General features: G+C 49.4%; 1 protein-coding gene across 3 annotated transcripts in view; it reads left to right on the forward strand.

Annotated features, from left to right (window-relative positions):
• COLQ (collagen like tail subunit of asymmetric acetylcholinesterase) overlaps window positions 1–12,700 on the forward strand; it is a 37,443-nt gene that overhangs the window by 1,560 nt on the left and 23,183 nt on the right. For 2 of the 3 annotated variants that reach the window (XM_046650276.1, XM_046650351.1), the window contains exons 2-6: window positions 5,823–5,935; window positions 7,120–7,221; window positions 10,353–10,397; window positions 10,728–10,754; window positions 12,546–12,617. In XM_046650276.1, coding sequence (XP_046506232.1) covers window positions 5,823–5,935; window positions 7,120–7,221; window positions 10,353–10,397; window positions 10,728–10,754; window positions 12,546–12,617 — 359 coding nt within the window. Of the gene's footprint in view, window positions 1–1,056; window positions 1,578–5,822; window positions 5,936–7,119; window positions 7,222–10,352; window positions 10,398–10,727; window positions 10,755–12,545; window positions 12,618–12,700 lie in introns of all 3 variants that reach the window. The other variant, XM_046650422.1, reaches the window with a different exon arrangement.

The following is a 12,700-nucleotide window of genomic DNA, read 5'->3' on the forward strand; positions in this document are numbered from 1 at the left end:
AGACTCAGCATTGTTTACCCATGATTTGGCACTGCAGTGGCCACATCAATATGACCTTGGTGTCTTTAAGTCAGGGCAAGGGGTCCTGAAATTCTGTGATAGTTGGCATTTCCAAGGCAGCTGCCTGGGGTGGAGCCACGTAGCGCACCCAGGTTTCTGCAGGCCCCGTGTACACACACACACGATTGTTTCCATTACAACAGAGTCTGCTGGGGCTTCTCCAGGCTGGGCCCTGAGCTCAGACATGATTCCACGGGGGCAGCAGAGTCCTGAGAGAGACCCACAGGCCACTTGGATGACACCAAAATAGACATGTGAAGTCCTGGCTTAGTTGACTGGGAGGGAGGGGTGGGGAGGAAGCTGTTCCCAAACACGTCCACCTGATGGAAATATTCTGAGCTGGAATGAGCTGTAAATAAACTAGACTGTGCTAAAAACAAATATCTCCAGGGAGTTGGGGGGGGGGGGGGGGCAGAAATAGCCAGTCTTCACCTGCTGAAAATGAAGTTAAGTCAAGGAGGAAAGGGCGGGGAGGGCCAAGGAGGGAGGAACAATGCGGATGCCTCAACAGGAAAGCAACTGATGCTCTGTTTTCACTGAGGAGTTCTCTGGTTTCCAGGAAGAAATGAGAGAAGTGATTGCTTTCAGTGATACAGATCTTTCAACAGTAGAAGGCCGCACAGGGTGTGGGGTGAAGGGAGGCATCGGAGGCCTTATATGGTCTGGAAAAATAAATGGTGAGGCGTGCAAATTAGCCATGTGAACCTGCCAGCCTCCCAGGTGCTCCCGGCTGGGAGAGGCTTTGCGGAAAACCACAGCCTCAGCGCTTAGCTGTCTGCTGAGGCCAAACAGAGGCAAAGGAGCCTGCAGCCCCGGGTTGCAGGGAGGGTTCTGGAGTGCTGGTGCGTGTCTGCCAGCTTCTCCACACGCCCCAGGCAGGGAGGAGCAACGGAAGCTGCCCACTCCTAGCCTACTCAACACTCCAGGAAAGAAACTTGGAGAAACTTGAGGAGAAGGCAAGTTTTGTAACAATACAGCCATATTATCTTACCACAGAGAAAGAGAACAGCAGCCCATGACAGCTGGAGTAGGGCTGCCACTCACAGCCAGGCCATGGTGTCCTCCTGTTGAACATACACCGTTTCACGGAACGTGTCAAGGCCACTCTGTGACTTTGATGGATCAGGACAAAAACAAGGCCACCCTGTAACCACATCGGACACAGACAAACCAAGACTATCGTAAACCACAAAGATGACCAACTATCCCTTTCTCCGTGATCGTGAGTCACCGCTGCTTCTTGACCATCACAGCCTCGGTCTCGCTCCGGTCTTCTCCTCGTCCAGATAAGAGTTCAGATACTCAGTCATAGACTAGCCCTTGCTTCCCCACAGCAACCCATCCAGAGCAGAGCCAGACCGTGCCTCCTCATCGTCTCGCCCAGCATCACCTAGCAAAAGCCTAAATCCTAGAATAAATCCTTTCTCACACCCTCTCGCCGAGATGCCCCACGGTTCCCCTGGTGTGCACCCTCCCTGTGGCGATGAGTCAAGAAAGCCAGCTTTGTTCAACCTCAGGTGCGTTCCTGGCGGGCTTGGGTGGAGAGCATTGATACTGTAGGTCTCAGGTGGTTGTTAGGGGCCACCTCGCCGCCTTCTTGGCTCCTGACCTGTATTTCCACCTCCATGCAGTCATAGCACGGAGATTGAGAGGAAGGACTCCTGGTTCTGGCGCTTACTAGTTGCATGACCTTGGGCAAGTTGCTTCACCTCTTTGACTTTGTTAACTGATCTGTAAGATGGGGGTGATGATGTTGATGACAATAATAGTACTTAACTCTCAGGGTTGCTCTGAGGATTAGGTGAATTTATACGTGCAAAGCACTTACATGGGCCCTGGCATATAGTAAAATTTTTTTAAATTAATTCAGCAAACATTTGTGGAATACCCAGTGTATGCCAAGTCCTGTGCTAGATGCAGGGATAAAAAGTGGCTCCCGTCCTCCCAGAAAGCACAGTTTCGCCAGAGAGACACAAGGAGACAGTTCCACCCCATGGATAAGAGCTAACATCAGGCAAACCTGGAGAAAAGCATAGCAGGACCCTTCAAGTTTGGCCTGGGAATCAAGGAAAGCTTCCTGGTGGAGGCAGCCCAGTGCCTGGTAAAGCCTGTGCTCAAATGAACAAATGTCTAACACTGAATTTGGCAGCTTTGCCCACAAACTGGTGCCTCCTCGGACTTTCCCGTCTCCTCCTCTGACCACTGTTGCCCCAGGTCCCCTGTAGCATCAAAACCACCCTTGAGTCTTCCTCCTCTTCCACTCCTGCAGCACATTGGCCCCCAGATTCTTTCTCCCCAGGAATGTCTGCATCGACCCCTTCCTTTCTGTCCTCATTGCTTCCATGCCAGTGTTGGCCCTGACAGGCCACCTGCACATCCGGCCTGCTGCCTGCTCCCCATTCTCCAAGCTCTCCTCACCCCACCTTTCCTGCACACAGTCCTTTCCACTGCCACTTTGATCCTATCACTCCTTTACTCAGCACCTTCTGTGGCTCCCTACTGCTCTTTGAATAAAGCCCAAACCTTTCTGTGGGCGATCAAAAACTGTACTGTCTAGCCCCGAACAAACTTTCCAGCCTTCCCCACTCCCAACTATTCTTTCAAGAGTCTCCTTTCCCTTTAGACCAACACCTTGAAACGTCTTGCCTCTGTGCTATATTTAACATATACGGGGTGCCTGCCTGCCGTTGCCCCCTTCCAGAGAACCTTCTCCCACAGCCTCAATTGAGCAGCAACAGATCCAGAGATCCCGCTGAAGACCTGGCCTGGGTGGGTTCTGCTCGGCTGTCCCAGCGACCTGAACTTGGCTGGAAAAGATGAGCAGAGCAGTCAGAGTCCCTGCCATGGATGTTTGAAATAAGAGCCACAGAGGGCTGTTCCAGCCAAAAGAGATGAAAGAGTTGAAGCAAGACTGGTCAGCCGTCATGGGGGGATGGGGAGAGTGAAGATGCTAAAGAAGATAGAATGGAAACAGATGCACAGAAAGAAGCATGAAAGAGAAGAGGGAGAGAGAAGGGAGGAGGAAGAGGGAGAGAAATACAAGGAAAGTGTCATGTCCCTACTGGAACATGGAGTCTTCCTTCCTTCCAACACCCTCACCCCATCCAGGCCTTCAAGGCTTTGCTCAAGTACCCATGACTTCCCCAGATATTTCCTGAGTCTGGAAAACTTTCTGTCTTATTCTTCCCTCATCTTCTAGAACCGACATGAATGCCGCCTTTTCCAGAAAGCCTTCCATGTCCCTCCCAGCGGGCAATCTCCTCTTTCTTGCTTCTCTGAATTCCTTTGATTCCTTGTTAACTTACGCGGCCGGGGCGGCAGATGCTGCCTTGGTGCTGCGGTGCCAGATTCTGTGGAACCATTTGTGACCAAGCCAATCACCAAGTATGGGATAAGCCAACTGTTTCTCGCAGAGCCACTTCAGAAATTTTCATTTCCGGTTGTCACAATGGCTGGGGTGGGTGGCATCACTGCCTTTGTTGAGCTGGGCCCGGGATGAGGGGTGGCCTGCAATGGGTGGGACAGAATCATGCACCAAGAATGGTTCCATGTCCTACAGGTCTTGGAAATGTCACATGGAATATTCATACCTGTATATAATTATCTCATCCTAGAGCCTAATTCTCCTTCACATCAACATTTTTTGAATTATAATATTAAACTGAGTTTTCTGAGACTACAGCTACTGAGTAATTATTGGGCTTTGTTCAGTTTGAAGTGTTACCTAGTCTGGTTTATCATTTGAGAAAATCACTTCACATGGTGGACGCACCCCTTGTAGCATTTGAGTTGCCGATGCTACGACCTGTATTTGTAGCTGTCACATTCTCTGTGAGTCCATGGGTAGGTGTAAATATCCAACTATATCGTGTTTTCTGATGTACTTGTGCCTGACCACTTACAATCAAAAGATACATTTTTCTATCATAAATTGCTTTTCTTATATCTTTTATATTACATTCAGAGCATTATATTGATTTTTAAAAATTGCATAGGTATGTTGTGTTACTTATGAATTTCATTTCAGGATAATGAAGGTGTCTTTACAAAATATTTCTCACAAAAATGGGCATTGGATCTGAGAGGGCTGAGGATCATTGGCCCAGGCCAGTGAAATGCTCTTCCATTGAAGGTGTGAGGGTGTGGATGTGCATGGAGCGACCATTCCTGGGAGCTCTGGGGCTGACACAAGTGGCCTGCACAACCTGATGACTTCTGGGGAGCACCCAGCACTTGCCTGATGTCTGAAGGCAGGTCCTGGAATACAGGGTAGAAACGTAGGTGAGCACTGGCCCCTGGGAGACAAGACTGAAAACTGGGTTCAGAGTTGAGAGGCATGTGGTGGATGACGCGCCCGTCTTCTGTGAGGTCAGAGGCTCGGTGAAAGGGTGGAGGTGAGGGTACCGTCATGGGACCAAAACTGGGAACTGAAAATTACAGCTTTTGGCAATTGTGGGTATTATGGCTATGAATATTCTAGTACATGTGTTCTGGTGAACACGCACCCACTTTTCTGTTGGTAAATACCTAAGAGGGAAACTGCTGGGCTATAATGTACACCTATATTCAGATTTAGTAGACAATGCTGAGCAGTTTTCCAAAGAGGATGAACCAATTGATACCCTCTCCAGCCAATGTATGAGAGTTCTGTTGTTCCTCGGCCTTGCCAACATTGCTATTTTCCTTCCTTTGCATTTTAGCCGTTCCGGTGGGTGTGGAGTGGTATCAACCCCAAGTTCAGCAGCAGCGGAATAGATAAGGATTTGTGGTCTAGTCACACAGTGGACCTCTATTCAGCAGTAACTACTACAAACAACCACCTGATGACCCCCACAAACCCTGTGTTGAGCAAAAGAAGGCAAACACAAGAGTTCATACTGTATGATTCCATTCATATAAAGTCCCCAAACAGGCACAATGAATCCCTAGGGTTAGAAGTCAGGGTGCTGGAGAGGGAGCAGCGCAGAGATTGGAGAGGAGCTGGCGGGGCCCCTGGAGGCTGGGGAGTCCTATGGTCTGTGTCTTGATCCAGATGCTGGTTTCTACGGTGTGTTCATTTGTAGAAATCTACTGGGCTGTATACTTTCGATCTGTGTCCTTTTTGTAAGTTTCAACGTTGAGCATATATTAACATTGTATACGTTAAAATGTCACATGTGACATTGAACGTGTGACAATGTGAGACTCCATGTGACAACGAAACTACAAGGGTCCAGGGCCCTCCCTTCATCTCCTCACCATCTATGCATTGAGACTTTAAAGTGTAACTCTCTAGTGAGCATGGGTGACACCGAATGCGTGTGTAGAGCCTGGTGTCAAATATGTGTTTGAAATCATGGCTCCAGGTCTCTTGTAATCATGCTACCTCCCGCCCTGGCTGAACAATTCCTTCTGAGAACAACATCAAAGCTATTAACAAACACTTCCTTCTCCTCAGCTACTGGGGCACATTAGGAGTCCCTTTGAACTTTGCACTCTTTGCCACATCTACAAAGTGACAAATCAGTCTCTGAAGAAGGGGAAATGGACCTTATAACAGTCTCAGCGTTCATAACCTCTGCTCATTTATTAACCACCTTAATCCAGCAAGGGCCAGGGAGGACTACGCCAAGTAGCAAACAGGAGTTACGCTCACATCTAATGGTTAGAAATCAGATGTGGGAGTCTGGGTGGCCACGTGGGTCTCCCTTTGGCTTGGTGGGCATGACGGAGGCCCGATAGCACTGACCCCATGCTAATGAGCAAAAGTTTTCTCTGCACAGCCCTTCCCGGCCTGGATCAGAAGAAGCGTGGCAGCCACAAAGCATGCTGCCTGCTGACGCCCCCTCCACCCCCACTGTTCCCACCACCATTCTTCAGAGGGGGCCGAAGTCCGGTGAGTACCTTAGGCCTCGCGAGAGAACAGAAATGCGGCTGCTCGGTGCCCACTGCACAGCCCCACCCCGCTGCCCCACCACTCGAAGTGAGCTGCCTCCAGAAGCTTTTCTGAGGGACCAACCCTTTCCTCGCTGAGCCCTGGATGGACGTTTTTCGGTTTCTGGTGTGTGTCCATTCTCCCACTGTCTTAAATAGGTTACGGAGGGAGATTCTTCTCAGCAGGGACTTGCATGTGGCAAACTGCCTCATCTTCCTGAAAACAATAAGATGAATTTATAACTTTCTGGGCTGCCATCAGCTGCTCAGATATGGAATTTCCTCTTTTGTACTCATTCTCTCGAAGTATTTATGAAATTCCCTTCCACAGCCCATATCTAACGTGGACCATTTCCATGAAGCGACACGGGAAATGGTCCTCCTGTAGCCATAATGAGTTGTGAGAGGGAACAGAATTTGAGAAGAAAGGAAAAGGTGAGGAAAAGAGCAGGGTTTGGGAAGCTGACCTAAAAGACAACAGACTGGGGCATTCTAGGGACTTGGAATTCGCAGATCTTTCTAGAAACTCTTAGACCTGTACTGTCCAATACAGTAGTTACTAGCAATATGTGGCTATTGAACACTTTTAATGTGGCTAGTTTGAGTTCAGATGTGCTGGATGTATAAAATACATGCTGGATTTTGAAGACAGTGTGAAAAAAAGAATGTAAAATATCTCAGTAATTGTTTTATATTGAGCATATTCTGAAGTGATAATATTTGGGGTATATTGGGTTAAATAAAATATGTTATTAAAATTAATTTCACTTGTTTCCTTTTACCTTTTTAATGTGGCTACCAGAAAATTTTAAACTACCTATGTGGCTCACACTGGCGGCTCACATTTTACTTCTATTGGACAGTGTTGTCCTAGACATTGGATAAAGTCCCCAGAAATGAGCTTCCTAACTCCATCCAAAGTGGCCATTGTATCTCTGTAATCCATTCAAGCCAGGCACATCTCAAGAGTGGATGAGAGAATAGAAACTGGTGGCCCTGAAGGTCGTCTTCTTGGGACACCCATTGGGGTATTAGGGAAGTGCCAGTTTTAGGAGCTGGACTATGGGGCAGGTCTGTGTCCAGTGTGGTGACTCTTCTTTTGTCCCCCAAGTCTGACCTATAACCCTGTGTTGCTTTGCATTGAAGCTTCTCTCCCCAGACATGAAGAATCTCATCCTGGAACTCGAGACCGCGCAGTCCTCTTGCGTGCAAGGGTCACTTGGCTCCCCTGGGCCTCCCGGCCCCCAGGTGGGTGCACTCCTCCAGACCCCGTCCCGCTGTCTTCTGTTCAGAGCAGCGAAGCCCGCTGGGCAGAGCCTCTTAGGGCTGCTCCTCTTAGCATGATATGGGGACTGTTTTTCCTTCTCCACCTCCAGAGCCACAAGCATAGAACACTGGTTCTTCTCTAGGTGAATTCTGTCCGCCAGCCTTGACTTTCTTATCTCTGCCATGGGGACAATAAGTGCCCCTGCAGTACTGGATTTTGAGGGGGACCAAACGGAGTTCTGCCTAGATGGATGTGGTTATAATTATAGTTATCATCAAACACTTGATGACAATGGGTTGCCCTTTATGTGACCATTGACCCCACCAGGGGACCCAGAGGAGCCTCCAAGCAGTGCAGGAAAGTGGAGGCAAACAGGAACTTATTATCCTGAGCTCATTTGGCCCCCAGATACTGCTCCCAAGCAGCCTACCTCTCCCCACCAAAGCTAAAGGGAAGAGTGAGGAGAAGACAAAATGCTAGAGAAAGGATTTTCTAGGCAAACAAGAGTACCCTCCAAAGACCCTGTCCCACAGACTCCCAGCTCCTTGGGCCTGACTGGGAGAGGGGCTCCATCGAGGAGGAACATTCCCTGGCCTGGGGCGCTGGGCCTTCCATGGGGAAAAGAAAGAGGGTACAGGAGCAGTCAGTTCCCCAAGTGCCTTAGGAATTATGTCACCCCTCCTGGGTAACCCCTCCTGTGGCTCCCATCATGGGAAGACTAAGAGACAAACTCCCACCCTGGATTACAAAGCTCCACATGACGGGGCCCAGCCTGTATCTCTTATGTCATCTCGTACAACCAACATTGTCCACTGACACAGACACAGTGTGTCTCTTGAGTCCTCAAGCTCCCACGCTTTTTCCGGCCTTAGGTCCTTGGTGCTTGTGGCTCCGGCTGTTTGGAATGTTCTTCCCTCTAGGTTTTACCATGGCCAGCTCCTTTGTCACTAGGAACGCAGTTTACACGCCGCCTCCTCAGAAAGGCCTTCCTCAACCACTCAGGCTACGGTAGCCTTCTCCATCACTCTCCATCCCAATGACCTATTTTAATTCTCTGCATAATTTTCTCATGCTGTCATAGTTTTCTTATTTGTTTTTTTGTCCCTGGTCCCTTTGGTCTCCCCTCTGTGAAATGTAAGCTCCGTGGCAGGGGTTGGCAAACTATGGCCCCCGGGTCAAATCCAGCGGCAGCCTGTCTTTGTCGTCAAAGTTGTACTGTCTCTGGCTGCTTTTGCCCTACGAGAGCAGAGCCGAGTAGTTGTGACAGAGGTGCTGTATCAGAGGCATGGCCGAAGCCATTTACTGTCTGGCTCTTGACAGAAAGAGTCAATGAGAGCAGGGTCTATGAGAGCAGTGGCGTTGTCTATCTTGTACGTTCTGTGTGCCCAGTCTACACCCGTGCATGGGTTGTAGAAGGTTCTCCATAAATATTTGTTGAGTGCAATAAAGAAAACAGGACGTTGAATGCAGAGTTGGCCAGAGGCTGCCACAGAGGAGCTAAGTCTGCAGAAAGACATGATGGGCATCCTGAGGAACACATCTCTGGAGGGTGTCTCTCTTCCCACCTCCCGCAGGCCACGCTGACAGCTCTCAGAGGGTGTGAGAACCCACAGACACGGGAAAGAGAGGGGCATTCTCTGCGGACCTCAGACCAGCAGCTCTCCTGTCACACTTGCACATCCCTAAACTCACGCAATCTGCTTTGAGTCACATGGAGGCTGTGCTGCCCAACTCCAGGGGACTTTGCAGCCACCTCCATTCCTTTAGAACACAGTGTGAGTGCGGTCACCACGCAAAGTGAGATCTGTGGACCAGCACCATGAGCCTCCTCTGGGAGCTTGTTAGAAATGCAGAATCTCATCCTGTCCCCACCACACACACCCCCGGCCAATCAGAATCTGCATTTTAACGAGATCCCTGAGTGAATCCCCTGCACGTCAGACTTTGAGAAGCACTGAGCTGGAACACAATGGCCTGGTAAAACAGTTCCAGGCCATTTCAAGAAAAGGATAAAACCAAGGCTTGGGAATCAGAAGAGAATGGGATGGAAACTCTCCTTCCTTCCCTCCCCAAAACAGAAGGAAAATAAACCAAAGACGGCAATTCCCAAATTTACCTGCACATTAGAATCTACTGGAAGCTTCAAAAAGTCCTGAGGCCTGTGCCCCTCTCCCTGAGATTGGGATGTAGTTGGCCTTGGCTCTGGCCTGGTCTTTGGGACTTTTAAAAGATCCCCCAGGGGATTCTAACGTGCAGATACACTTGGGGACCACTGGCTGAGGGGGGTGTTTGTCATTTGGACAAGTCTCATAGAAATCCTATTTCAAACAGTCCTTGCATTAGGCCTGTTCACTTGCAGATCTTGGAGATGAAGTAGTGGCCTGGGGGCTTTGATGGATTTCCTCTCTGCTCTTCTGGGGCTTTTGGAAAACAGTTAGCCAGCTCAGCATTTCACAGGCGTGTGAGCAGAAAGCAGCTAGCTGTGTTCTGCTGTGGGTGTGCCAAGCTTTAGTGCAGTGGGTGCTAGGGTCCCTGAGCTGGAGTCTGCCCCACTCCTGTGGCTGAGTAATGGGTCAAAAATGCACTATTTACTTGCTTTTTCTCTACCTGGTACCCAAAGATTGATTCACCCTGGGAATTTCTAAGTCGACTGCTTCTATGTGCAAAGCATAACTTCCCTCTTGTCAGGGCCCCAGGGAAGCTTGGTGAGAGGAGCAGAAAAGACATGAGTGGTGGTGAAGCATCTTGTTTTCAGCAGACAGCATTTCTTCAGGACTCTCTAGTTGCTCTCACCAAAGGCTCAGGATGTTCCTGGCAACACAAGGATTCCAGGGAGAAAACTAAAATCACAGAGAGTAGACATGAGTGTGTTACAACCACTGGAAACACAGCTCAGAGACAGCTGGAAGAAGAGGAATAGAGAAGAGAAGAATGTGCTGGAAGGCACGAGAGGGTCCTTCATGGGGTCCCTGGAGCCCTCAGTTTGCTTAGAGAAGGAGACTGCTATAGGAACCCTGTGCCCCAAGACCCCCCTCCCAGTCCTGCCTCCCTCACCACCGGTCCTGCCTTGGTTTGATGTGTACTTTCTTCATTTCTTCCCTTGATTGTGTAGGGTCCACCGGGGCTTCCTGGCAAGACAGGACCAAAGGGAGAAAAGGTATGAGCCACTTTCGTCGACCTACCTCTTCTTGGTAATTCCAGCCTGTTTTCTGGGGGTGCCACTAAGAATTTTCTGGTTGATATTTTAAACCATGCGCTAATTCAGCCTTAGTGTGTGAGGCTAGGCTCCATGATGACTGGGCTGCTGCTGCAGGTATGGAGTCCCACTGGTGTATTTCAAGCTGGCCCAGTGAGATGGCAGGGATGCTGTGAGTGGCCAAGTGACCAAGCCACATGATCATGCCCAGTCATCAGCCTTACCAAGCCCTCTGCTTCCAGAACTTCTCTTCCAAAGCAGCCTCGGCTTACCCGTCTTCTCCATCCACAGGGGGAGCTTGGCCGACCAGGAAGGAAGGTATGGTCCATGCTGTTCTGTGCTCCATGTGTATGTGTGTATGTGCACTCCTAGGGGTGGGGGAGCTAGCAATGTGCTTCCACAGCCCCCAGTACCCAAGTGGACAATGATGGCACTGCCATCCTGATGATGACAGTAGCAGCCTTGCTGTCTCTGCCCACTCCTTCAGTTGGAAGCTGAAGCCTGCTCATGACTTCTTCCAGAGGCTGCCAAGCCTGGCCAAATTTCCCCCAGTCTCTGATCATCTCACCCTGCCATCCATCAGAGAAACCCCCCAAGGCCCCAGCCAGCGGCACAAAATGACTCTCACTGTCTATTTGATTAAACTGGAATAAAGTACCAAACAGATAGAAACAAATGGCTTTTGCTTTTTGGCCCAGCTGGAATAAATGGGAGTTGCTTAAGGTTGCAAGGACTCTGAGTGAACCAAACACATGTTATCAAGACTCTCCTTTGTGTGAGGAAGGAGTAAACCAGCAACCACTCGCTACAGTCAATAGATACTGGAAGTGAAATTCTGGGTCTTGGTGGTAGAAAGAGATACAAAAATTTGCCCAAGAAAGATGTTTATAGTTCTAAATATAAATTACTATTTTTCTGGTTAAGTTTTATACAAATGGTTTCACTGTCAACAAGAGCCTCAAACAGACCTTTTCAAGGCAAAGTTACAGCCCTTTAGGATACAAATGACAACTCCAGCCAAGGCACAGTGGCTATTTGAAGGGCTGGGCTGGAAGGGATTCTGGTATGGTTTCCATGCTCAGAACTAACGAGGGCCATAATTGATAACTGATGTCTGCCATGAATGTGGGTGGCAAGAGTAGAAATGAATACACATACCAGCATTGTGATCTCTAGTTTAGGGGCTAAGCCTTCCACATGTCTAGCTAGGCCTACTGTGAAATTAGCCAGTGGGTGCAGAGGTCAGGATAGCCCCAAATCCCTGCTCCTAATCTCTTGCAGTGTGCACTCTCCCATAGCCCCTGGCTTAGGTTGGGTTCCTTGGAAGCAGAGACAGAGATGGCACATGCCATGTGCAAGTGAATTAATTATTAAGGGAGCTCTCTCAAGAGGAGCCTGAGAGGAGGGGCGAGCCGGATGAGGTGGGGGAAGAAGCCCAGCATGGATGTGGTATCAGGTGATATCCAGCTTCAGCCTCATCCCTAGGACAGCTTGGGAGTGTGAATTGCACCATACAGTTTATCCTGCCTTGAGGTAAGGGGGCTGGGCTATTAGCTGCAGGAAGGGGAAGTACATAAATTGCTGGGCAACCCCAATTGCCCACAGGCAAACTCCACAGTTGCAGGTTGCAGGAATGAGCTGTAGCAGAAAGGAAGGTAGCCGCTGTGGGGTGGGCATGCCGAGCAGGTAAAAAATATCTAAAGGGAGTACCAACAGCATCTGCTACTGCTGCCCAAACATAATCCTATCCCATTGTGCACCGCACCCTTGGGGTGAAACTATTAGAATTCAGGGGACATTTGTGTGAGTGTGAGTGAGTGGAGGTGATAAATATTGAAAAACCAAGAAGCTTAGAATCCCTTCCTTACCACTTTCCATTTCTTGAGTAGAATAAGATTTTGTGTGTAGACAATGTGACACCAAGGGATTTAATTTATACCTAAGTGACCCAACTCTTTAAGCTACCAGTCTTTGGAGGTTGGGGATGGGAGTCCTGGGGGCCATTCTGAGAGGCTCCATACTCCCCTCTGGGCCCCAGAGATAAATCCTACTTCCTGGAAGGAGGGGAACAAACCCAGTTGTCTTGACTTTTGTCTTTTGTCTTTGAAGGGAAGACCTGGCCCCCCGGGTGTTCCTGGCATGCCTGGGCCTGTCGGCTGGCCTGGCCCCGAAGGACCCAGGGTAAGTGGCAAGCTCTCAGGGCTCATATGGTATCAGAGCGTGAGGAGAGAAGATGGCAGCTCCCCTGGCCCCTGGTACGTAGT

This window comes from Equus quagga, chromosome 1 (assembly GCF_021613505.1).
Source record: "Equus quagga isolate Etosha38 chromosome 1, UCLA_HA_Equagga_1.0, whole genome shotgun sequence".
Lineage (NCBI taxonomy): Eukaryota > Metazoa > Chordata > Mammalia > Perissodactyla > Equidae > Equus > Equus quagga.